Genomic DNA, 23,529 nt, shown 5'->3' on the forward strand with positions numbered 1-23,529 from the left:
TTTCTAGGATTTTTATAGTTCTACTGTAACTGTTTAATGCAGCCAATATGCAAAGGAATCTGCTAGACTCTTCCATTTAAATTTTCTACTACTGTAAACTCAGGGTCAAAACTGCACTCTGGAAAAGACAGAACACTGCTGCTAACTGATTTGTACTTCTGGGATTAAAGGAGATGCAGCTGGAAGAGATGTGGCCTCTCTGGGCTTTCTGAAATGAGTGGTACCCAGCACGTGGCTCTGTCCAGAGGAACAGGCTGGGATCTTGGATTACCTTTGATGCATTCATTGGTTTGGCTGTTGTAGATGGATGGTGAATGTCTACTCAAGGTGATGCTGGTCTGGGAGCTAATGCTCTGCACACCTTGCACTTCTTTTGGGGTGTGTTGCAGCAGCAGGAGGAAGGTTGTTCTGCTAGCAGTCAGGGCTAAATGTGAGGACATACCTACTTCTGTCTACCCTGGGTGCCTAATTATTTCTGGAAAGATAATGGAAAAAAAAAAAAAAAAGGAATGAGGTGTTCAGCAGTTTGTTAGATGCTGGCTGGCTAGGGGCCACAAGGAAAGTTTCCACCTCTTTGCACTTCTTCTCAAGCTAAGTGAAGCTCAGTTCCCTGTGTGACCTCCCAGGAGCAGCGTGTGGCTGGCAGTGTGTCTGCCTGTGACACAAGTACCCTGAAAGAGCAGTGAAGGCCATCTGCTGAGGCTTCTTCCATTAGTGAAACACTTCAGAACAAGGTGCTGAGACTGGGGTAGAATGTGGAAAACTGCAGGACTGCTACTGACTGCTAGATTTAAGGAGTGAGTAAGTGATCAGCTGTGTGGAGTTAACCCCGAGCACTGCCCGCAGCCGGGAGCTGTGCACACAGCCAGAGGAGACTGTGCTTGAAGAAAAGGCTACACAGAGCTTTCCTAACAGAGATGGTCCCAGGGAGCACAGTGGAAAGGCTCAGGTCAGTTGAAGGCAGCTCCCTCTCTCAAGATGTGCAGCTCAGCAAAACTGCAGGTAGTGAAGCAGAAGTTGCAGTTAAAGTCAGGGACAAGGTGCCTGGACTGTCCTGTCCTTGTTCTGCTCTGGATCAGTGAGGAATGCTAAGGCAAACAATACCCTGCAGCTTGTTCCAGTGACTTCAGCCAAGTGCAAAACTGCTCTGGTGCTCTCTGTGCTGTCCTCAGTGAATGAGCTCTGTGCCTACAACTCCTCTGGTCAGGGCAGGCTCAGTGGTGGTGTGGGAGTGCAGCGTGCTGCTGGAGAGGAGAGCATGGTGCCCTGAGGTGCTGCCCACTTCTGCCAGTTTACCTGCTCTACCTTGCAGCTGTGACTGGCACCTCACTGAGTGCTGCCTTTGCACTACCTGGCTTCATCCTCCCATCCCTGTCTGTAGCAGATGAACCCTGAGCTTGCTCTTGGCAGAGTGAGGGCAGAAGCGTTAGCTGAGAAGTCACCTCCTGGGATATGCTTGGGTGTCACTGTGCTCAAAATAAAGGTGTTTGGGTTTTTTGGTAGATGCCTACCTTCCTCCCTAGTGTTTGAGGATTAGATTTAGTAGATCTCTAACTAATACCAAAGTGCATCTGCAAGGAAAATTTACTTCTGCAAAGCCAAGACTTTTATTAAAGCAGCTTAGCCATGCTTTTCTTCACCTGCTTGTTGTCCTTTGGAAGTGTTTGGCGGCTCACTGGCTTTACCAGCACCCCCTGTTCCTTGCTTCAGGTCAGCTGGCAATGCCTCCAGTATCTGGGAAAGACAGAAATAAAAATAGCTTATTTTTACATCAATTAAGTGTTTCTCTGACGAGTTCCCTTCAAACTCAGCTGACCTACCTGGCAGCCCTTACACTCACTTGGTGACATCTCATCCTGTCTCACTGTGGGGGCATCTGAGGGGGGGTTCACTGGTTCATGCCCAGGTCCTGAATACAAAACTCCTCCTTAATATCTTGGAGCATGAGGCAGAGAACTTTCTGCAGCAGGCTGTGGGGTGAACTTTTATGGTTTAGGGGTTTCTTTTCTCTCTTCTCTCTCCTTTTTCTCTTCTCTCTCCTTTTTCTCTTCTCTCTCCTTTTTCTCTTCTCTCTCCTTTTCTCTCTTTCCTCTTCTCCTCTCCTCTCCTCTCCTTTTCTCCTCTCCTTTTCTCCTCTCCTTTTCTCCTCTCCTTTTCTCCTCTCTTCTCTTTTCTCCTCTCTTCTCTTTTCTCCTCTCTTCTCTTTTCTCCTCTCTTCTCTTTTCTCCTCTCTTCTCTTTTCTCCTCTCTTCTCTTTTCTCCTCTCTTCTCTTTTCTCCTCTCTTTTCTCCTCTCTTCTCTTTTCTCCTCTCTTCTCTTTTCTCCTCTCTTCTCTTTTCTCCTCTCTTCTCTCTCCTTTTCTCTTATCCCTGGGCTTTTTAGATCAGTATTGTGCTCAACTGCACAACTGGCAGTTGCAACTGGCTTCCACTCTTGCTTCAAAACTAACTCAAATTCCACAATGTCCTTAACTCAGACTAAGTTTTTCATTTTGTTAATTTCCCCCTATTTTTAGCTTATGTTGTATGTAACTCAAGGTTCCCACTTAGTATGCTCTAGGAAACAAGGCTACAGTGGGTTTAGGAGCCCTTGCTGCCTGTCCACCTCACCATTTTAGATTTAGCAGAGTGGACAATTCTAACAGTGTGGAGGTGGAGCTGGAGCATCAAAGATCACCCATGTTCCTGTGAACCTGTGGAAATCACCAAGTGATCAGAGATGAAGGTAAGTGCCCTGCAGGACAAGACACCAGCAGAATGCTAGGATCTTGATACCTTGTCCAAGGAAGGTGGAGTCCTGCAACTGCCAGGGGCTGGGGGAAGGCAAGGAGTGCAGTTATGAGGGATGTGCATCCATGGGAAAGGAACTGTTGCTGGTTTCTGGTCACAGGGTGGCTGTTTGTCCTCTTCCCCACCACCACTGCTTCTTACCTGCTGCAAGTATCTTCATTTCAACAAACACAAAGTCATTCATAGGCAGGGAGCTGTGACTTGCATTTGTCAGGTTTCTTTTAAAAGTTGCTGGGGTTTTGTGTAGCTTTACAACACAACTTCCAAGCTGTTAAATGTTTATCTAAGTATCCCCCCTTGGCCCCAAACCATCAGATCTTTAAGTAAGGTGAAAAAATGGCTCCAGTCTCATCTGTCAGAGTACAGTACTGACTTTGGGAGATGATCTGGATCTGACACATTAGTGACCACGTTAAAAACCCACATGGGAAAAGGCGGAGACTGCAGGCAGCTACCAGGGGAAGGGTTGGTAGTCTTGAGCCAAACAGCTCCTTGTTACCAACAGAGGGAAGATGAGAAAGTGCCTCAGAATTTCCCACTCTTAATGGTTCAACATTTCTACTCTTAATGATACTGTTCCATTAAAGGTGGAGGGAATCGACATTAAAGTTGGGCAGAAAGAGTGTTTAGCAGGCCAACAGCTCTGCCATCCCAGCATAACTGCCTGATCTTCTGGGTCAATGTCTTGTCCCTGGTTTCCTCCACTTTTTCCCCTCCACATGCTGGTCTTTCTGCAGGGGTCTGTTCCAAGGGACCATGCTGATGTATTTCACAATGTGCTCTCCCTCAGCTCACACCAGTACTGAACCAAACCACCTGTTAACAGGGACAGTGTGCCAGGAGCTTGGTCCCACCGGGGCCAGGGTAGGATGAGTGGCCCTGGGGCCGGATGGGGAGCCCTGGATGGGGGGGACCTTGGACTTAAGGGGGGTACCTTACCGTACACAGAGTACCTGGTGGTACCGGGGGATGCTGTTTCGCATGCAGGGTACCTGGCTGCAAGGGGTTACCTGGCCACAAGGGGTTACCTGGCTGTAAGAAGTTACCTGGCTGTAAGGTGTTACCTGGCTGCAAGGGGTTACCTGGCTGTAAGAGGTTACCTGGCCGTAAGGGGTTACCTGGCCACAAGGGGTTACCTGGCTGTAAGAGGTTACCTGGCTGTAAGAAGTTACCTGGCTGTAAGGCGTTACCTGGCTGTAAGGGGTTACCTGGCTGCAAGGGGTTACCTGGCCGTAAGGGGTTACCTGGCTGTAAGAAGTTACCTGGCCGTACGGGGTTACCTGGCCACAAGGGGTTACCTGGCCGCAAGGGGTTACCTGGCCGTAAGGGGTTACCTGGCGTTACCTGGCCGCAAGGGGTTACCTGGCTGTAAGAAGTTACCTGGCCGTACGGGGTTACCTGGCTGTAAGAAGTTACCTGGCCGCAAGGGGTTACCTGGCCGTAAGGGGTTACCTGGCTGCAGGCCGCCTCGGTCTCGGCGATCACGCCGTCGAGCTGGGAGCGCTCGGCCAGGAGCTGGGCCAGGCTCTCGCTGGTGCGGAGCAGCCGCCTGGTGAGTGCCACGATCCGCCCCTGCAGCCGGTCCCGCTCCGCCTGCTCCTCCCGGATCCGGCCGCTCAGCTCCCGCCGCCGTTCGCGCAGCTCCGCCAGCCCTGCGCGGCACCGACCGGTCAGCCCCGGCCCCACTCCCGGCCTCGGCCCCGCCGCTGACCTCGGCCCCGCTCACCCTCCTGCAGATCCGCGTTGTACTCCCGCACGGCGGCCCCCAGCCCGGCCCCGCTCATGGCCCCGGCCCTGCCCATCCCCCGGCCCGGCCCAACGTTCCGCCGCGCTCCGCCTCTTCCTGCGGCGGGGCCTGATGGAGCGGCCGGCGGGCGCCGAGCTCTCTGTCGCCTGGCACACGCTGAGCACCGCCCTAGTGCCGCCCGTTGCCCTGGGGCTGGTGAGCCGGGCGTGAGGCGGGGGCCGGAGGCTGCGGTGGGGCTGGGCCTGGGCTCGGGCTCGGGCTCGGGCGGCGGGGGCCGGGGGGAGGGCTGGAGCAGGACGCGTCGTTCCCGGGTGCCCGCTCCCTTCCCGGGTGCCCGCTCCCTTCCCGGGTGCCCGCTCCTTTTCCCGGGTGCCCGCTCCTTTTCCCGGGTGCCCGCTCCTTTCCCCGGTGCCCGCTCCCTTCCCGGGTGCCCGCTCCCTTCCCCGGTGCCCGCTCCCTTCCCGGGTGCCCGCTCCCTTCCCCGGTGCCTGTCTCTGTGCCCCCCACCCTTTCCTGTGCCCGCACACCCCTGGGTGGCTGAGGCGGTGCCAGTTTTGTCCCCCGGCCTGGCCGGTCCCCTCCATTTCTTGGTGCTGCCGAGGGGCTGGAGGGGAAATCCGGGAGCTGCTGACCGGGAAAGCGGGGATCTGGCGGTGCCTTGCCGGTGGGGGGGTGTCAGGGAAGGGCCAAGGGGCTCCAGCTGTCCCCCTCTTCCCGCGTCACACTGGCCAGGAAAGCCAAACAGAAGATGTTGTGCTTCTGCTCCCTGCTCACTCCCTGGGGCAGCTCACACTGACCAGACGTTTTGCCTTAGAGGCTGGCTTTTGGAGGACCTGAGGGTGGCTCTTGTGGTCAGAGCTCTGTGCCTCTCAACAACCACATCCCAGCCAGTGCCTGGGTCCTGCGGCAGCCCTAAAGGGACAGCAGTGGCCAGTGCTGGGCTCTTGGCTTCCAGCAGCAGGCTGAGACCCCGGAAGGTGTCCATGGAGGAAGAGGATTTGCCTGGTGCTGTTTGATAGCAGTCACAGGATGTTAGGGGTTGGAAGGGTCCAAACCCCCTGCCAGAGCAGGACCACAGAATCCAGCACAGGTCACAGAGGAATGCATCCAGATAGGTCTTGAAAGTCTCCAGAGAAGGAGACTCCACAACCTCTCTGGGGAGCCTGTTCCAGTGCTCTGTGACCCTCAGAGTGAAGAAGTTCCTCCTCATGTTGAGGTGGAACCTCCTGTGCTGGAGTTCATATCCATTGCCCCTTGTCCTATCCCAGGGTGCACCTAAGCAGAGCCTGTCCCCTCCATTGACCCCCAGCCCTCAGATGTTTATAAACATTTATTAAATCCCCTCTCAGTCTTCTCCAGACTAAAAAGCCCCAGGGCTGTCAGCATCTCCACATAGGGCAGTGCTCCAGTTCCTCAATTATCCTGGTAGATCTCCATTGGACTCTCTCAAGCAGATCTCTGTCCCTCTTGAACTGGTGAGCCCAGAACTGGAGGCAATATTTCAGGTGTGGTCTTAATAGGGGAGAGTAGAGGGGAGGAGAACCTCCCTCGATCTGCTGGACACACTCCTCTTAATGCAGGCCAGAGTCCATGTGCATTTGGTCCCTGTTCCTTGGGACCAGTGATCTCTTCTGCCACAGGTCCTCCTGGAGAATTTTTCCCGCTGTTTAACTTGGTATCTCCACTTCTCAGGCAGCACCAAGGTCCGATCCTGTGGGGCCGCTGAAGGATGCTGAGCTGCAGGCAGCCCTGGAGGTGCTGCGGTGCTATGACTTGCACTCAGTCGTGGAGGAGTGGTTCATTGAGGTGCTACAGACAGACCTGCAGGTGAACATAGGTCCTGAGTTCTGGAACGGCATCAACCAGTATGAAAACACAGCTGAGGAGGCCCAGTGCTCCTCGCTCCTCTTGGACGCGTTTTGTCTCCTCAAGTGCCGCCTGGACCCCTACCTGAACAGCCTGGAGCTCCTGGAGAGATGGACCAAGGCAGGCCTGCTCCTGGGCACAGGTGCTCAGATGCTGCAAGAAAAGGTCTACACCATGTTCAAAGCTATCCTGTTCTTCTCCACTACCAAGTCCTTCCAGGAGATGATCCAGCAGTTCTACAGCCGCACCTTCAAGATCTACATGAGGCAGTGGGGGAAGGGAGAGGATGGAACCAACGAGGGCGAGAGCAGCATGAGCGAGGCCGAGCAGGAGAGCGACACCGAGGAGGGCGGAGGGGAAGGCCTGCTCTGTGCAGGCTGCAGCAGCAAGAGGGAGCAGTGCTGGTGCCCTACAGCCATGCAGCAGTTTCAGCAGCTCAATGACATCCTGTGCGTGGGCTACGGGGCTGTGGCTGTCCCTTGGAGCAAGCAGCTGGGCTGGGTGGGGAGCAGCAGCAGCATTTCTGATGTCTGGAAGTGGGAGGAGGGATATGCAAGGTCAGGCTGTATCACAGTACTGGGGAGAGAAAACGACATGGTTGCCAGCTGGTGGTCGAACTAGAGCAGATTGTTAGAAAGTTCTATTCCTTAGATGTGAGAATATCTTCCTTTAAGGCCTTCTGTCCACAAAGATGCAAATGCTTTGTGTCCAGCAGGATGAGGGAGGTGATTCTTCCCCTCTACTCTGCTCTCATGAGACCCCATGTGCTGTGCTGTGTCCAGCTCTGGTGCCCCCCAGCACAAGAAGGACCTGGAACTGCTGGAAAGGGTCCAGAGGAGGCCACAGAGATGATCAGAGGGCTGCAGAACCTCCGCTGTGGGGACAGACTGAGAGAGCTGGGGCTGTTCATCCTGGAGAAGGCTCATGAGAGAATTCTGAGCAGCCTTCCCAGTGCCTGAGGGGGCTACAGGAAAGGTGGGGAGGGACTTTTGACAAGGGCTGGGAGTGACAGGGTGAGGGACAATGGCTTTTAGCTGGGAGAGGGGAGATTGAGACTGGAGATGAGGAAGAAATTTCGAGTGAGGCTGGGGAGACACTGGCACAGGTTGCCCAGGGAGGCTGTGGCTGCCCCCTCCCTGGAGGTGCTCAAGCCTGGGCTGGTGGGAGGTGTCCCTGCCCATGGCAGGGGGTTGGAACTGGATGATCTTTAAGATCCCTTCCACCCCAAACCATTCTCTGCACCTATGAAATTCAGAAGGTTTTGATGGCTCACAACCAATGTCCTGAGGAGGAGAGGCCAGGGGCAGTGCTGTACACATTGTGTGTCTGTGTGTTTCTCGGAGCCTGTAAATGAAGGGCTAAGCCTGGGTCCGTGGCTCCCAGAGGAGGAAGGTGGCTGCAGGTGTGAGGATGGTCTTTGTGTCCTTGTCCCCTTGCTTCCCTGTGCTCTGAGTCTGGTGTCTGTCTGCCCGCAGGCGCCAGCTGCACCTGCTGGAGAGGGTGAGCGCCGACGCCGTCACCACCATCCTGCACAGGATGATCGAGGAGAGGATGGAGCAGCGGTGCCGGGGCGAGTACGAGCACTCCTTCCTCAATGAGTTCCAGGAGGTGAGGAGAGCCTGTGGGCAGTGAGAGCCCTGCTGCTGGGCTGTGCAGCTGCTCCTCGAGCTGCTTTTGCAGCTCTGACTAGAAGTGGGTTCTACCTGAGCACACCTGAGCCAGGACTGTGACTTGCACCTTCCCTGGCAGAAGGGGTGGTTAAAACTCCCTGCTTTAAGTGATGATGATAGAGGGGAAGATTTGCTCTGACCTGTGCAGTGAAGCTGGGGAAGTGTCTACAGCATAAGTCTTATAGAGCAGCTGAGGGACCTGGGGTTGTTCAGCCTGGAGAAAAAGAGGCTGAAGGGAGACCTCATTGCTCTCTATGGCTCCCTGGAGCCCGGTGTGGGCTGGTTTCTTCTCCCAGGGGGTAAGCAGCAGGAGGAAAGGAAATGGCCTTAAGTTCCACCAGGGGAGGTTTAGGTTGGACACGGGCAACAATTTCACCCCCAAAAGCATTGTCAGGTCTTGGAACAGCGCAGTGGTGGAGTCCCCATCCCTGGAGGGATTGAAAAGCTGTGGAGATGTGGACAAGATTTAGTGGTGACCTGGCAGTGTCAGGTTAGTAGTTGGTCTTGATGCTCTGAAAGGTCTCTTCCAGCCAAAGTGATTCTGTGATTGTACTTCACCTGGCCCATGGTAATGAGGGAATTTCTGAGGGATTTGCTGCTTTACAAACCACAGCCTGCAGAGAGCCCTCCCCCTGTGCAGGAGGGCTCATCATTTGAAGTTCTGTTGCTGTTTTCTTTCTTCTTTCCAGTTTTTCAGCCTCCCTTTAAAATCTGAAGCAAAGGTGGGAAGTGGTCCTCTGGTATTGATCTCACCAGTGGGCTTAATAGAGATTTAAAATGCTTCCTTGCACCCACCCAGCGGTTTTCCTGCTGCCTTAAACTGAGCTTTTGTTGTGCTGTTTACCTCGTGTGACCTTAAAACAAAACTCCCCCCCAGGGGAGGGCTGTTCCAGGCTGCAGTCCTGGCTCTGCAGGGCTGCCCTGTGCTCTGTGCTCCTTGGTGCATGACCTTGCCTTTGCCTGTGCTGAGGAGCAGAGCATGAGGTCAGGTTGCCATGCAACCCAGGCTGCTCCCTGTGGCTGCCCTGATTTCACAGAATTGTTTGGGTTGGAAAAGGCCTCTGAGATCATCCAGTCCAACCAGCAACCCAACACCACCATGGCCACTAAACCATGGCCCCAAGTACCATGGCCACAGGTTTCTGGAACACCTCCAGGTTTGGGGACTCCACCACCTCCCTGGGCAGCCTGTTCCAATCCCTGGCCACTCTTGCAGCCAAGAAATTTTTCCTCATCTCCAACCTAACCCTCCCCTGGCACAATTTCAGACCTTTTCCTCATGTTCCAAAGGGAGCTGCAGAGCATTTCTGCCTGCTGGGAGGCAACCCTCAAAGCCTCAGCAGCCTGCTTGGACTGCAAGGAAGCCCAGAGCCCACAGAAAAAGCATCAGCCAAAATGCTGCAGAAGTGCTGCAGCAGCTGCTGCTTCTTCCTGTGTGAACCAGTCTGGGTTGATGGAAGGGGAACACATCACCTCAAAGCAAGAGCAAACTCTTCCCCATGAAAAATGTGGGTTGGGCATCATTGCCCATGTGGGACTGAATCTCAGGGGAGGTTCTGATTAGATCTAAGGAAGAAATGTTTGACACTGAGAGTGGTGAGACCCTGGCCCAGGTTGCCAAGAGGGGTGGGGCATGTCCCATTCTTGGAACCATTCCAGGTGAGGTTCTTTGGGACTCTGAGCAGCCTGCTCCAGTTGCAGATGTCCCTCTGACTGTGTGTGGGTTGGACTGGATGAGCTTTAAAGTCCCCTTCCCACCCAAATCATTCTGTGATTGTTCTTCTATGATTCTAAGCGTGGGATGTGGTTGTGCCTCCTGCTGTGGTGTTCACCATCTCTGTGCTCTCCCTCTCCTTGTGCAGTGGATTGAGAAGGTGATAGGCTGGCTGAGCAGGGTTTTCCTGCAGGATGGTCCCTTGGCACGCTCCTCTCCAGAAGCCAGCAGCACCTTGAAGCGCTGGCGGTGCCACGTCCAGAGGTTCTTCTACCGCATCTACGCCAGCATGCGCATCGAGGAGCTCTTCAGCATCATCAGGGGTAGGTGGGACCCTGCCTTGGCTACCCTGAGCCTCACTGGGCAGGGGACTGAGGCTCTGGTTACTCAGTTCTGGTCACTGTTCAGGTTCCTGAGTGTGCTGAAGCTCAATGTCCATTCACTCGAGGACTCAGATGAGTGACAGATGTCTCTCCAGCTCCTGACACACCACACTCTCTCCTCTGGTCCTCCCATGGGGCATGGCTTGTCTCTAAGCTCTGCTTCCTCTGTAGATTTCCCAGACTCGAAGCCTGCTGTGGAGGACCTCAAGTTCTGCCTGGAAAGGACTAATCAGAGGCAGCAGCTGCTCAGCTCCCTGAAAAGTGCTCTGGAAATGCGACTTCTGCATCCTGGTGGGTTCCATGTCCCCACGTGTGTCCCTACCCTGTAAGGGGCCTGGGCATGAGAGGGATCTACTGGGTTCTGTGTCCCCATGTATGTCCCCATACTGTAAGGAGCCTGGGCATGAGAGGGATCTACTGGATTCTGTGTCCCCATTTATGTCCCCACACTGTAAGGAGCCTGGCCTTGGATAGGGATCTACTGGGTTCTCTATCCCCATGTATATCCCCATACTCTAAGGAGCCTGGGCGTGGGTGGGGATCTACTGGGAGCCGCCTGATTTCCTGTTAGATGAGTGAGTGGCAGCCAGGCTGTGCCCATTGGGAGCCCTCCATGTTGGGGTGTGCAGGGCAGCAGTCACTGGTTGTATGCCAGCCCCTTCTTGCCTCATTTTTGCAGTGTGGTGAGGAGCTGAGCTGGAAGTGTAGCTTTGCCCCTGGTGGGTGGAGGCTGCTCTGCTGTGTGTGCTCTGAGCTCCAAACACAGTCCAGGCTCCCCTGGTTCACAGTGGTCTCTCAGCCTGTGTTTGTGGTTGGCACTGGTTCCTCAGACACAGGGATCTGCTCTCTCCCTGTGGCTGGGGCAGGAGGGCAGCACACCCTTCACCTCTCACTCCATAGACTGAGCAGAGGGTTTGGAGCATCCAGGCTGCTGACACCCAAGCTCTGTGCTTTGGACTCTGACCCCTCTGCCCCTCTCCTGTAGGAGTCAACACTTCTGACATCATCACTCTGTACATCTCGGCCATCAAGGCCTTGCGAGAGCTTGACCCCTCCATGGTTATCCTGGAGGTCGCCTGTGAGCCCATCAGGAAGTACCTGAGGTAAGAGGCTGGCAGGGCAGCCCTGCACATCCCCCCTCTGCCCTCCCTTCACTCTGTCTCCCTTGCCCTCGGCAGGACTCGGGAGGACACGGTGCGGCAGATCGTGGCTGGGCTCACCGGGGACACGGAGGGCTCTGGTGATCTGGCAAATGAGCTCTCCAAGGCTGACCCAGTGACCCTGGAGAATGGCCAGGAGAGTGATGATGACATCTCAGAACCAGGGGACTGGGTTCCTGATCCAGTTGATGCAGATCAAGGTTAGATGCTAAGACCAGACTTGGAAAATCTTTGGTGTGAGGGTGCTGGAGGCCTGGAGCAGGCTGCCCAGGGAGGTTGTGGAGTTTTCTTCTCAGGAGACCTTCCAAACCTCCCTGGCCATTGTGCTTCTGGGCAAGCTGCTGTGGGTGCCCTGCTTTAGCAGTGGGGTCAGGCTGGATGATCTCCAGAGGTCCCTTCCACCCCCAGCCTGTGGTGAGTTGAAAATTTTCCCCAATGTTAAATTGACAGAGCAGCTCAGTTGGAAGTAAAAAGAAGCTGTATTGGAAGCCAAGGAAGCTGTGTTGGAAGCCAAGGAAGCTGTATTGGAAGCCAAGGAAGCTGTGTTGGAAGCCAAGGAAGCTGTGTTGGAAGCCAAGGAAGCTGTATTGGAAGCCAGGGAAGCTGTGTTGGAAGCCAAGGAAGCTGTGTTGGAAGCCAGGGAAGCTGTGTTGGAAGCCAGGGAAGCTGTGTTGGAAGCCAAGGAAGCTGTATTGGAAGCCAAGGAAGCTGTGTTGGAAGCCAAGGAAGCTGTATTGGAAGCCAGGGAGGCTGTATTGGAAGCCAGGGAGGCTGTATTGGAAGCCAAGGAAGCTGTGTTGGAAGCCAAGGAAGCTGTATTGGAAGCCAGGGAGGCTGTATTGGAAGCCAGGGAGGCTGTATTGGAAGCCAGGGAAGCTGTATTGGAAGCCAGGGAAGCTCTATTGGAAGCCAGGGAAGCTGTGTTGGAAGCCAATGAAGCTGTATTGGAAGCCAGGGAAGCTGTGTTGGAAGCCAAGGAAGCTGTGTTGGAAGCCAAGGAAGCTGTGTTGGAAGCCAGGGAAGCTGTGTTGGAAGCCAAGGAAGCTGTATTGGAAGCCAAGGAAGCTCTATTGGAAGCCAGGGAAGCTGTGTTGGAAGCCAGGGAAGCTGTATTGGAAGCCAGGGAAGCTGTGTTGGAAGCCAGGGAAGCTGTGTTGGAAGCCAGGGAAGCTGTATTGGAAGCCAGGGAAGCTGTGTTGGAAGCCAGGGAAGCTGTGTTGGAAGCCAGGGAAGCTGTATTGGAAGCCAAGGAAGCTGTATTGGAAGCCAGGGAAGCTGTGTTGGAAGCCAAGGAAGCTGTGTTGGAAGCCAGGGAAGCTGTATTGGAAGCCAAGGAAGCTGTGTTGGAAGCCAAGGAAGCTGTGTTGGAAGCCAGGGAAGCTGTATTGGAAGCCAGGGAAGCTGTGTTGGAAGCCAGGGAAGCTGTGTTGGAAGCCAAGGAAGCTGTATTGGAAGCCAGGGAAGCTGTGTTGGAAGCCAGGGAAGCTGTATTGGAAGCCAAGGAAGCTCTATTGGAAGCCAGGGAAGGTGTGTTGGAAGCCAGGGAAGGTGTGTTGGAAGCCAAGGAAGCTGTATTGGAAGCCAATGAAGCTCTATTGGAAGCCAGGGAAGCTGTGTTGGAAGCCAGGGAAGCTGTGTTGGAAGCCAAGGAAGCTGTATTGGAAGCCAGTGAAGCTCTGTTGGAAGCCAGGGAAGCTGTGTTGGAAGCCAGGGAAGCTGTGTTGGAAGCCAGGGAAGTTGTGTTGGAAGCCAGGGAAGCTGTGTTGGAAGCCAGGGAAGTTGTGTTGGAAGCCAGGGAAGCTGTATTTACAAGCAAAGCTACCTTCTACAATGGAATGCAATGGATATGTACAAACTATCCAATATTTACAATATTTACAGGTATTTACAGGTATTTACAATTGATAAACAGCACAAGAACCCCCCTGGCCAAACCCAGGGAGCTAATAGCTCCCCCTGTCCTGCTCCCCTCCCCTGTACACACTAGAGGAGAGAGAAGAGCAGAGGGTTGTTTGTCAGTACATAGCCACAACAAAGCAGTGCAGCTGGGCTCAGGACAGCCAGCAGAAGCAGAGAGAAAGTTTGTTTACCTCTCTGAGTTTGATGGCAGATACCTGTCCAATGGGACTGTTTAGAAGTGATCATTATTTCCCTTTTTACACCCAATGCTGATTTATTTACATTCTACCACTTTCTATTCTAGAGATCTGTGGAAAAAAAATTCCAGGCACAGCCTGAAACTGCCACACCACCATGCTATGATTCTGTGGCCAAACATCCTGGCAGCCTGCTCTTTACCCCAGCAGGCTGGAGTCTGGAGCAGTCTGGCTGCTGGTGCTCCAGAGCTGAGCTGGGCCAGGGCCCTGTTTGATCTCATCCTGTTTCATAGAATTGTTAGGTTGGAAGGGACCTCAAGGATCATCCAGTTCCAACCCCCCTGCCATGGGCAGGGACACCTCACACCACAGCAGGTTGCTCACAGCCACATCCAGCCTGGCCCTCAAAACCTCCAGGGATGAGGCTTCCACCAGCTCCCTGGGCAACCTGTGCCAGTGTCTCACCACCCTTGTGGTGTAAAACTTCTTCCTAACATCCAGTCTGAATCTACCCCCTTCTAGTTTTGCTCCATTTCCCCCCAGTCCTGTCACTCCCTGACACCCCAAGAAGTCCCTCCCCAGCTTTCTTGTAGCCCTCTTCAGATACTGGAAGGCCACAAGAAGGTCACCTGGGAGCCTTCTCTTCTCCACACTGAACAGCCCCAACTCTCTCAGTCTGTCTCCATAGCAGAGCAGCTCCAGCCCTCTGCTCATCCTCGTAGCCCTTCTCTGGACACCTTCCAGCACCTCCAGATCCCTCTTGGAACAGAGGCTCCGGAACTGGATGCAGTCCTCCAGGTGTGGTCTCAGCAGAGTGGAGCAGAGGGGGAGAATCCCCTCCCTGCCCTGCTGGCCACACTTCTCTTGCTGCAGCCCAGGCTCTGCTTGGCTCTCTGGGCTGCAAGTGCTCACTGCTGGCTCCTGTTGAGCTTCTCCTCCCCCAGCACCCCCAAGTCCCTCTCCTCAGGGCTGCTCTCCAGCCAGTCCCTGCCCAGCCTGTATTGGTGCTTGGGATTGCCCTGCCCCAGCTGCAGGACCTTGCCCTTGGTCTTATTGAACCTCATGAGGCTGTCATGGGCTCACCTCTGCAGCCTGTCCAGGTCCCTCTGGATGGGTCCCTTCCCTCCAGGGTGTCTGCCACACCACCCAGCTCAGTGTCATCAGCAGACTTTTAATCTCCGGCTGTCTTTCCCTAGGGAAGTCGAGTTCCAAGCGCCGCTCCTCGGACATCATCAGCCTGCTGGTGAGCATCTATGGCAGCAAGGATCTGTTCATCAATGAGTACCGCACGCTGCTGGCCGACAGGCTGCTGCACCACTTCAACTACAGCGCTGAGAGGTGAGCCCAGCCCCGGCCCCAGGCCTGCACACCCTGCAGCCACCTCACAAACGAAGGTGTGCTTCCCTCTCAGCCCTGTGAACGGCCTGGAGGGCTGTGGGTTAGTGTCACAGAATCACAGAAACATTCCGGTTGGGAAAGAGCCTCAGGATCACTGAGTTCAACCCAGAACCCTACTCTGCAAGGGTCACCCCTAAACCATACCCCCAAGCACCACATCCAAACCACCTTTAAACACATCCAGAGTTGGTGACTCAACCACCTCCCTGGGCAGCACGTTCCAGTGCCTGGCGACTGTCACTGGGAAAAACTTAGAATCATAGAATCAGGCAGGTTGGAAGAGACCTCCAAGATCCTCCAGCCCAACCTATCACCCAGCCCCATCCAATCAACCAGACCATGGCACTAAGTGCCTCATCCAGGCTTTTCTTGAACATCTCCAGAGATGGTGACTCCACCACCTCCCTGGGCAGCACATCCCAAGGGCAAATCTCTGTGAAGAACTTCCTCCTAACCCCCAGCCTAGACCTCCCCTGGCACAGCTTGAGACTGTGTCCTCTTGTTCTGCTGCTGGGTGCCTGGGAGAAGAGCCCAACCCCCACCTGGCTACAACCTCCCTTCAGGTAGTTGTAGAGAGCAATGAGGTCTGCCCTGAGCCTCCTCTTCTCCAGGCTGAACACCCCCAGCTCCCTCAGCCTCTCCTCACAGGGCTGTGCTCCAGAACCCCCCAGCTTCTCTGGACACCTTCCAGTCCCTCAACATCTCTCTTGAATTGAGGAGCCCAGAACTGGACACAGGACTCAAGATGTAGCCTGACCAGAACTGAGTACAGGGGAAGAACAACCTCACTTGTCCTGCTGGCCACACATTCCTGATCCAGGCCAGGATGCCATTGGCTCTCCTGGCCAGCTGGGCACACTGCTGGTTCATGTTCATTCAAATTCTTCCTAATATCCAATCTAAACTTACCCAATTGTAGCTTGAGGCCATTCTCTCTTGTTCTATCACTAATCACTCGTGAGAAGAGACTAGCACCAGCCTCTCTACAAGGTCCTTTCAGGTAGCTGTAGAGAGCAATGAGGTCTCCCCTCAGCTTCCTCTTTTCCAAACTAAACAGCCTCATCTCCCTCAGTTGTTCCTCTTAAGATTTATTCTCCAAGCCCTCCTGGAGGGCAAGTGCAAAGGAGCCCTCCAGGCCTGGAGCTTCATTGCCCTCCTTTGCACTTGCCCCTGTAGGTCAAGAGAGATTCTCCTCCCTCTCTCCTCTGCCCTGCTGAGGCTGTATCTGGAATATTGTGTCCAGTTCTGGGCCCCTCAGTTCAAGATGGACCTCAGGGAACTGCTTAAAAGAGTCCAGTGCAGAGCCACAAAAATGATGGAGGGAGTGAAATATCTTCCTCATGAGGAAAGCCTGAGGGGGCTGAGGGCTCTGGAGCTTGGAGAGGAGGAGCCTGAGAGGTGACCTCATTGCTGGTGATAAAGATGTGCAGGATGAGTGCCCAGAGGCTGGAGCCAGGCTCTGCTGGGTGATGCCCAATGCCAGCACAAGGGGCAGTGGTAGGAGCTGAGACAGAGGAAGTTCCATGGAAACAGGAGGAAGAATTTTTTCCCTGTGAGGGTGACAGAGCCCTGGAACAGGCTGCCCAGGGGGGTTGTGGAGTCTCTCTCTGGAGATATTCCAAATCCACCTGGATGTGTTCCTGTGTGACCTGCCCTGGGTGACCCTGCTCTGGCAGGGGGGTTGGACTGGATGAGCTTTGGAAATCCCTTCCAGCCCCTAACATTCTGTGATTCTGTGACTTGGCAGTGCTGGGTTAACAGCTGAACTCCATGGGCTTGGAGGTCTTTTCCAACTTAATGATTCTCTACCAGCTGTTTCTGGAGCCAGCAGTGCCTGTGGCCAGTTCCTCTGCAGCTTTGGGCTTGCACACAGAATTTCATGGTCTCATCTCTTCTTGGCTGCTTCCAGCTGAGTCCTGCCCTTGGCTTGCACTGCCAGGACAGCATGTAGGAAACTGGAGGCACTGACACCCTCTTAGCTCCATCTCACCTGTTCTGGTGATCCTCACAACCTGCTCAGGCTGCTTAGGGTCAGCAGAAGGTGTCAAAGGAGGAAAAAGGGATGAAGAATCAGGAGACCTCAGCTGCAATCCAGTTGTGTCTCTTGATTCAACAGCTGCAGTGATTTTCCTTTCTCTGAAATGCAGCTGCTGCAAACCACATCAGGGATGGGCAGTCCTGGGAGGGTGGCTGACCTGCTGTGGTTGCCCTGTGGTGTCAAGGGGGGTGGCTAAGCCCAAATGAAAGGGGTGGGAAGGTCTCCAGAAGGCCTCTGCCCTATGGAGGAAGTGACTGCTCCTCACTTAGATTCTGGATCCTCTTCAGATAATGTGCCTTGCAAGGCTTCCTAGGAAGGACACTGTGTCAGTGTGAGCTGAAATTCCCCCCCACTGACAATAACCAGGCTAGCCCAGTCTGGAAGCAAATGAAAGCTGTATTTACAAAGCAGAATCTACAATCTATGATGAAATGCAATGAATATGTACAAATAGACAAAATTCACAACATTTACAAATATCAACAACATTTACAAAAATCAACAGAAAGGCACAACCAAGCTCCCTTTGCTTCCCCCCAAAGGGGACCCTTCCTAAAGGGGCCTCTCTCCCAGGAGCTTCCCCCCCAGACCCACCTGGACAGAGAAGCACAGTTAGTTAGAGCAGAAAGTTGTTAACTTAGCTGCCAAGGTCAGTGTGTTATCTTCAGCCAGAAGAGAAGAAGAAACAGCAGCCAGACAGCCCAGCAGCTGCCCCCACTGCCGAACGCAGAATGTGCAGAGTGCCTACTTTGTTTTGGGTAATAGTTCTTAAACATTTCTATCTATCCAATGGAAGTGTTTAGAACAATCAGTATTTTGCTTTCTTACACCCAATAGTGACTTATTTGCACTCTTTCACTTTCTCTGTTCTGAACTTTGCAAGGAAAAAATTAAAGAGAGAGTTTCAAACCATCACAGACACCCTTGTGCCAGGGACCTTTTTTCTTTGGCTGTGTTGTGAGGGGTGGAGGCCAAGCCTGGCTCATCCAAGGGCCCTGTGCCTGATCTGCTGCTTTCCTGCCCAGGGAGATTCGCAACGTGGAGCTGCTGAAGCTGCGCTTTGGGGAGGCTCAGATGCACTACTGTGAGGTCATGCTGAAGGTAACTCTGCTTCCCTTCAACTCCTGGGTGTTTGAGCCCTCTGGGGGAGGACTTGAGGAGTGACACAAAAAGGGTCTTCTAAGAAAGTGGCATTCTCAGAATCCCAGTGAGGAGCTGATTTGATAGATTCATAGAATGGTTTGCGTTGGAAGGAACCTTAAAGCTCATCCAGTTCCAACCCCCTGCCATGGGCAGGGACACCTCCCACCAGCCCAGCTTGCTCAAGGCCTCATCCAGCCTGGCCTTGGACACCTCCAGGGAGGGGACAGCCACAACCTCCCTGGGCAACACGTTCCAGTGTCTCCCAACCCTCACTTTCAACAATTTCTTCCTCATCTCCAGTCTCAGTCCCCCCTCTCCCAGCTCAAAGACATTCTCCCTCATCCTGGCACTCCCAGCTCTTGTCAAAAGTCCCTCCCCAGCTCTCCTGGAGCCCCTTCAGGTACCAGAAGGCTGCTCTGAGGTCTTCCTGGAGTCTTCTCTTCTTCAGGCTGAACAGCCCCAATTCTCCCAGCCTGTCCCCACAGGGGAGGTTCTGCAGCCCTCTGATCATCTCTGTGGCCTTCTCTGCACCCTCTCCAGCTGTTCCACATCCTTCTTGTGCTGTGGGCACCAGAAGTGCATTCAAAATGCTGTCTGTTTGTTGAGCCCTCTCTGTTGTTATCCACTCTGGAGGATGCTTGCTCTGGTGCTGTTGTCTCTCCTGCAGCAGTGTTCAGGCACTGAGGAGCTGGGCTCTTCCAGCTTCTCTAGGGTTGAGTCTGTGCAGATTAATTCACTTGGGGCACTGAGAAGAGCACAGGTCTGGAGGCCCTCCAGTGTAAGGCAGTGTTGAGTTGTAAGCCCTTATCAAGCTCCCCACTGATGTTTCTGAGTGGGCAGCAGACATGTCTAGTAGACATGCTCATGTCCTTTCCAGTGTCCCCATCATCCTGTGGGGACAACACTAGTCACCTTGTTGAAGCTTCTGTCCTAAGGGTTAGCCCTGACATGGAGGAGAAGTTGCTGCTGAGCTTCCTCTGCCTCTTCCAGGACATGGCTGACTCCCGGCGCATCAACGCCAACATCTGTGATGAGGAAGAGAAGCTCCCCAAGGAGGAGAGGCCTCCCTTCAGCCTCACTGCTGTCATCCTCTCCAGTGAGTTCTGGCCACCACTGAAGGAGGAGAAGCTGGAGCTTCCAGAGCAGATCAAGGAAGCCATGGAAGCCTACTCCAAGAAATACGAGAAACTGAAGGTGAGGAAGCTTCAGCCCTCCCTCCAAGAGGCCTCTGCTGTTCAGACTTGGCTCTGTAGTGTGGGGTTTGCAGTGTCCTCTTTAACATCATTGATGTTTTAGCTGCTGCAGTGGAATCCAGTGTGGCCAGCAGGAGCAGGGAAGTCATCCTGCCCTGTGCTCAGCACTGGTTAGACCACACCTTGAGTGCTGTGTCCAGTTCTGGGCCCCTCAGTTTAGGAAAGATGTTGAGATGCTTGAGGGTGTCCAGAGAAGGGCAACAAAGCTGGGGAGGGGTCTGGAGCACAGCTCTGTGAGGAGAGGCTGAGGGAGCTGGGGGTGTTCAGCCTGGAGAAGAGGAGGCTCAGGGCAGACCTCATTGCTGTCTACAACTACCTGGAGGGAGGCTGTAGCCAGGTGGGGGTTGGGCTCTTCTCCCAGGCAAGCAGCACTAGAAGAAGACACAGTCTCAAGCTGGGCAGGGGGAAGTTTAGGCTTGGTCTTAGAAAGAAGCTCTTCCCTGCAAGAGAGATTGCCCTTGGGATGTGCTGCCCAGGGAGGGGGTGGGGTCAGTGTCCCTGGAGGTGTTTAAGAAGAGCCTGGATGAGGCACTCAGTGCCATGGTCTGGTTGATCAGTTAGGGTTGGGTGATTGGTTGGACTTGCTGATCTTGGAGGTCTCTTCCAACCTGGTTGGTTCTGTGTGCAATCCTGAAGTCCTCCAGCTTTCAATCAGGGTTAGAAGCTGCAGTAGCTTAGTTGTTGCCAAAAGCAAGGTTCACCTCCTGCTGGGGTGCCTGGGTGAGGGCAGTCAGGGAAGGGAGTTGTCCAAAATGTAGCAGTTTGTTGGTTAAATGGGCACTGAGGTGGCACTTCCTGGGCATCTATGTCTGGTCTAAGCTTCTTGGCCTAAGTTCTACAGCAGAAGAGTGGCATCCTGGCCTTGTTGGGCCTCTCCTCTTCAGCACTCTGGCACTCTCCTCCCCTGTTTGTCCTCCTGAAGAGCACTTTAAACATGGTCTCTTTCTAAGGTCCACTGTTAGTCTGGAGTTAGGGGAATGTTGCTTCCTCTTCTGTCTGTGGTCTCTCCTGGATTTGTTCTTTCACTTCTGGAGGGCTGTCCATGATAGTTTATGTGTAAGCATTTTGGTCACTTTGACTGTGGCTCAAAGTTGGAATCCCTGGCTTTATAAACATCATGGGAGCACAGAAGAGAGGCACAGAGAGCAGACAGAAATAATGATGTAGTCTTCTCTTCTCCAGGATCTTGGTCATGGCAGTTAGTCAGAGAGAGAGGCCTGAGGGGCATCTTGCTGATGGGTTGGAAGCAGGAGCATCTGTCTGGAAGACAAGGAGAAGTTTAGATCACTTTCAGAGCTGTGGTCTTGGCTTTCTTGTCCTGCAGCTTCTTACCTGGTGGCATGCAGGGCACACATGTGAGGCACAGATGATTCAGAGCCAGCTGTCATGCCACTGTAGTGTCTGTGTGCAGGTGCAGATGGCTCTTTGCAGCCAGCCTGAGCACAGCTGGCTGTCTCATGCAGATGTTGCTCTTTGCTTGTCCACTTGTGCTCTGACTCCATGTCAGCCTTGGTTTTCTGTGTCCTTTCTTGAACTTGCTATTATACACCAGGTGATAGGTGCCTGGAGGCTGGGGAGCTCAGTGCTCTAGGTGCTGCCTCTTCTGCTGTAGCCATGTGTCAGATGTGGGTGCCAGATATGGGTGCCAGATGTGGGTGCCAGCTGTTTTCTGTGCCTGTAAATACAGTTGGGAGGGGATGGAGGAGGAGATGCAAAAGAGGGAGCAGCCTCCTTGAGCATCCTCAGCCTTCAAAGCAAGCAGCGATCTTTTCACAACAGCATCAGAAGAGTTTGCTTCTCTTCTGAGGAAATCCTGCCTCTGAGGAGTATTTCTGGTAGGAGCTTGGCCTGAGTGGCCCAGCTGGTGTTCCAGTGTTCCCTCAACCTGTGCCTACCTTACCAGAGAGCTGAGTGAGGAGAGGAGCAAGGGCTGGACAACAACTTGTGCCAGGGAGAACATTTGCCATGAGGGGGGAGGGGACAGTTGGGTGGCTCCTGAGGAAGAAAGCAGCTTTGTGTCTGCAGAGGTGTGTGGGGTGCAGATGGCCCTGGCTGTAGAGGGACACATGCAGTAATGCAGCACTTAGTGGTTCCTGTTGGAAGAGCTGCTGTGAGTGGCTGCTTCTCCTCTTTCTCCAGGCCATGAGGACCCTGAACTGGAAGTACCACCTGGGCCTGGTGAGCCTGGAGGTGGAGCTGGCCGACCGCACCCTGTCGCTGTCTGTCTCTCCTGTGCATGCTGCTATCATCCTGCACTTCCAGACCAAGAGTGAGTGCAGTGGCAGGGGCTCAGCACTGCCACCCCTGCCTGCCTGCTTCACATGGGGGGTGGCAAGGGGCAAGGCCACGTTTCTTGGGTGGCTGAAGGCTCTGAGAGCTCCGGCAGCAGGACCAAGACCTAGTTCCTGGGCTTGGATCTACCACAAGGCTCAGCCTGGTCTCCTTGGACACAGCCTCAGCAGGGTCCCAGCTCAGCAGCCCATCTGCTTTCACTGCACACAGCTCCTGGCAGCAGCTCCCCACCCCTGGGGCCCTCAGCAGCCTGATCTAGAGTGAGGTGTCCCTGCCCATGGCAGGGGGCTTGGGACTCGATGATTCTCAAGGTCCCTTCCAACCTTGACAATTCTATGATTCTGTGATCCTCTGGCATGCTGGGGGGGTGGGCAGGTGTCCTGCTGTCTGACATCTGTGGTCTCCACAGGTACATGGACACTGACAGAGCTGAGTGAAGTGCTGAAGGTGCCTGTGACCTCGCTGAAGAGGAAGATGACTCTGTGGCTGCAGCAGGGGGTCCTGCGTGAGCAGCCCCAGGGCACCTTCACTGTGATCGAGGAGGAGCAGAAGGACCAGGTGGAGAAGGTTGTTCTGATAGACAGTGATGAGGAGGGGGACTCTGCCATGGCATCACAGGCTGACCAGAAGGAGGAGGAGCTGCAGGTACCCATCCATGTGTCCCAGCTGCTCGTGGAGCCAGCAGGACAACACAAACATCTGTGCTGCTGGGCTGGGGGAATCTGATTAAGGTGATGGATTCAATGTGCACTCTGGGTCTGCATTTTCCACTGCAAGTGGCTAAGTCCAGCATGAGGGTCTTTGAAATGGGTGTCTCATGGTGAGTGCTCACCAGTGCAGCTGCTGGATTGCAGCCTTCCCTCCAGAAAAGTGCCCAGCTGCTAGGCCCAGGGATCCATTTGGACAGCTCTGAACCTGGTTTTTCAGTTTAAAGAAAGACAAAGTCTGGGACATGATTTTGTATTTAAAAACAGTCAAATCTGACTTGGCTTCACCCAGGCAGGGTTGGGGTATATTTGGCAACAAAGGCTGCCAGAAAGGTTGCCCCAGCACTCCCAGCTGGAGCTTTGCCTCCTCTGTGTTGTGCTCCCTGGACACTTGCAGTGCTTTCCCCACTCTCCCCTTGTGCCAGAGTGCAACCCGGAGGTGTCATGCTGGTGTGCCTCCACTGAGGGTCATGCACGGCCCTCAGGTCCTGCCTCCTCACTCTGTCCCAACACCTCCTGCTGTGCTTGGCTATTTCCTGTTGAAAGACTGTGTGGCTGAGAGCAGAGCTTACTGCCAGCCACGGCCCTGCCCTGCTGTTGGGATGTGTGGTGCTGTAAGCAGCTCTTTCCCTCCTGGCACCGATGTCACCGTGGGTTACTGTTTCTTGCTTGTCCCCCTCTGCAGCTCTTCTGGACATACATCCAGGCTATGCTGACCAACCTGGAGAGCCTGTCCTTGGAGAGGATTCACAGCATGCTGAAGATGTTTGTGATGACAGGCCCAGTGGTGACAGAAATCAATATCCAGGAGCTGCAGGACTTCCTCCAGAAGAAGGTCTGGGACCAGCAGCTCATCCACTCCGGAGGTGTCTATCGCCTGCCCAAGAACTGCAACTAGACTGCAGGTGTCCTCCTTGCCTCTCTCTGGCACTTCTCCATGCTGCTGCTCAGCTCCTGAGTGCTGCCCAGCTCTCTGCATCCTCCTGGGGAGTTTCTCTGCTCTGGGGGGGGTGCTGTGCCCTCTGCCCCCAACAGCTGTCCTTTTCCCACGTGGAAACAGCACAGCAGCAGCCTAGGCTGTGCACCCCACAATTTCTTGGGCTGGGTCTGCACCCCACATTGCTTTTGTACCCACATGGGAGCCCACTTTGCTGGTCAATAAACCCCAGCGGGCTCCTTTTGCAGATGGTACCAACTCTTCTCTCAGCAGAGCTCTCTAGACATCAGCCTTCCATCAGGCAGGCAGTAAGCTCCCTCCTCTGCCAGGCACCAG

The 23,529-nt window shown here is 54.2% G+C and overlaps 2 protein-coding genes across 2 annotated transcripts; one reads left to right on the top strand and one right to left on the bottom strand.

The window, feature by feature from the left end:
* Positions 1-1,620: 1,620 nt before the first annotated feature.
* Positions 1,621-4,573, bottom strand: LOC128976100 (microtubule nucleation factor SSNA1-like). The gene is made up of 3 exons (XM_054393218.1): positions 4,516-4,573; positions 4,242-4,441; positions 1,621-1,734 (listed from the first exon to the last, which is right to left on the bottom strand). Exons 1-3 carry the CDS (start codon positions 4,571-4,573, stop codon positions 1,621-1,623), a joined length of 372 nt encoding a protein of 123 aa, XP_054249193.1.
* Positions 4,574-4,647: 74 nt separating this feature from the next.
* ANAPC2 (anaphase promoting complex subunit 2) lies at positions 4,648-23,154 on the top strand. The gene is made up of 13 exons (XM_054393398.1): positions 4,648-4,731; positions 6,229-6,851; positions 7,878-8,010; positions 9,935-10,109; positions 10,341-10,460; positions 11,155-11,272; positions 11,348-11,529; positions 14,622-14,763; positions 17,887-17,962; positions 18,995-19,198; positions 21,397-21,526; positions 21,959-22,194; positions 22,942-23,154. Exons 1-13 carry the CDS (start codon positions 4,648-4,650, stop codon positions 23,152-23,154), a joined length of 2,436 nt encoding a protein of 811 aa, XP_054249373.1.
* Positions 23,155-23,529: the final 375 nt, after the last annotated feature.

The sequence above is a fragment of the Indicator indicator genome, chromosome 28 (genome assembly GCF_027791375.1).
Source record: "Indicator indicator isolate 239-I01 chromosome 28, UM_Iind_1.1, whole genome shotgun sequence".
NCBI lineage: Eukaryota > Metazoa > Chordata > Aves > Piciformes > Indicatoridae > Indicator > Indicator indicator.

What these genes read in the sequence shown, in the direction of transcription:
- LOC128976100 (XM_054393218.1), bottom strand. Translation starts at nt 4,573, where the DNA reads ATGAGCGGGGCCGGGCTGGGGGCCGCCGTGCGGGAGTACAACGCGGAT. An exon ending in CAACGCGGATCTGCAGGAGG is followed by an intron (nt 4,442 to 4,515) that starts GTGAGCGGGGCC and finishes GGTGCCGCGCAG; the next exon opens with GGCTGGCGGAGCTGCGCGAA. An exon ending in CCGAGGCGGCCTGCAGCCAG is followed by an intron (nt 1,735 to 4,241) that starts GTAACCCCTTAC and finishes TGTCTTTCCCAG; the next exon opens with ATACTGGAGGCATTGCCAGC.
- ANAPC2 (XM_054393398.1), top strand. Translation starts at nt 4,648, where the DNA reads ATGGAGCGGCCGGCGGGCGCCGAGCTCTCTGTCGCCTGGCACACGCTG. An exon ending in TCCAGTTGATGCAGATCAAG is followed by an intron (nt 11,530 to 14,621) that starts GTTAGATGCTAA and finishes GTCTTTCCCTAG; the next exon opens with GGAAGTCGAGTTCCAAGCGC. An exon ending in ACTGTGAGGTCATGCTGAAG is followed by an intron (nt 17,963 to 18,994) that starts GTAACTCTGCTT and finishes TGCCTCTTCCAG; the next exon opens with GACATGGCTGACTCCCGGCG.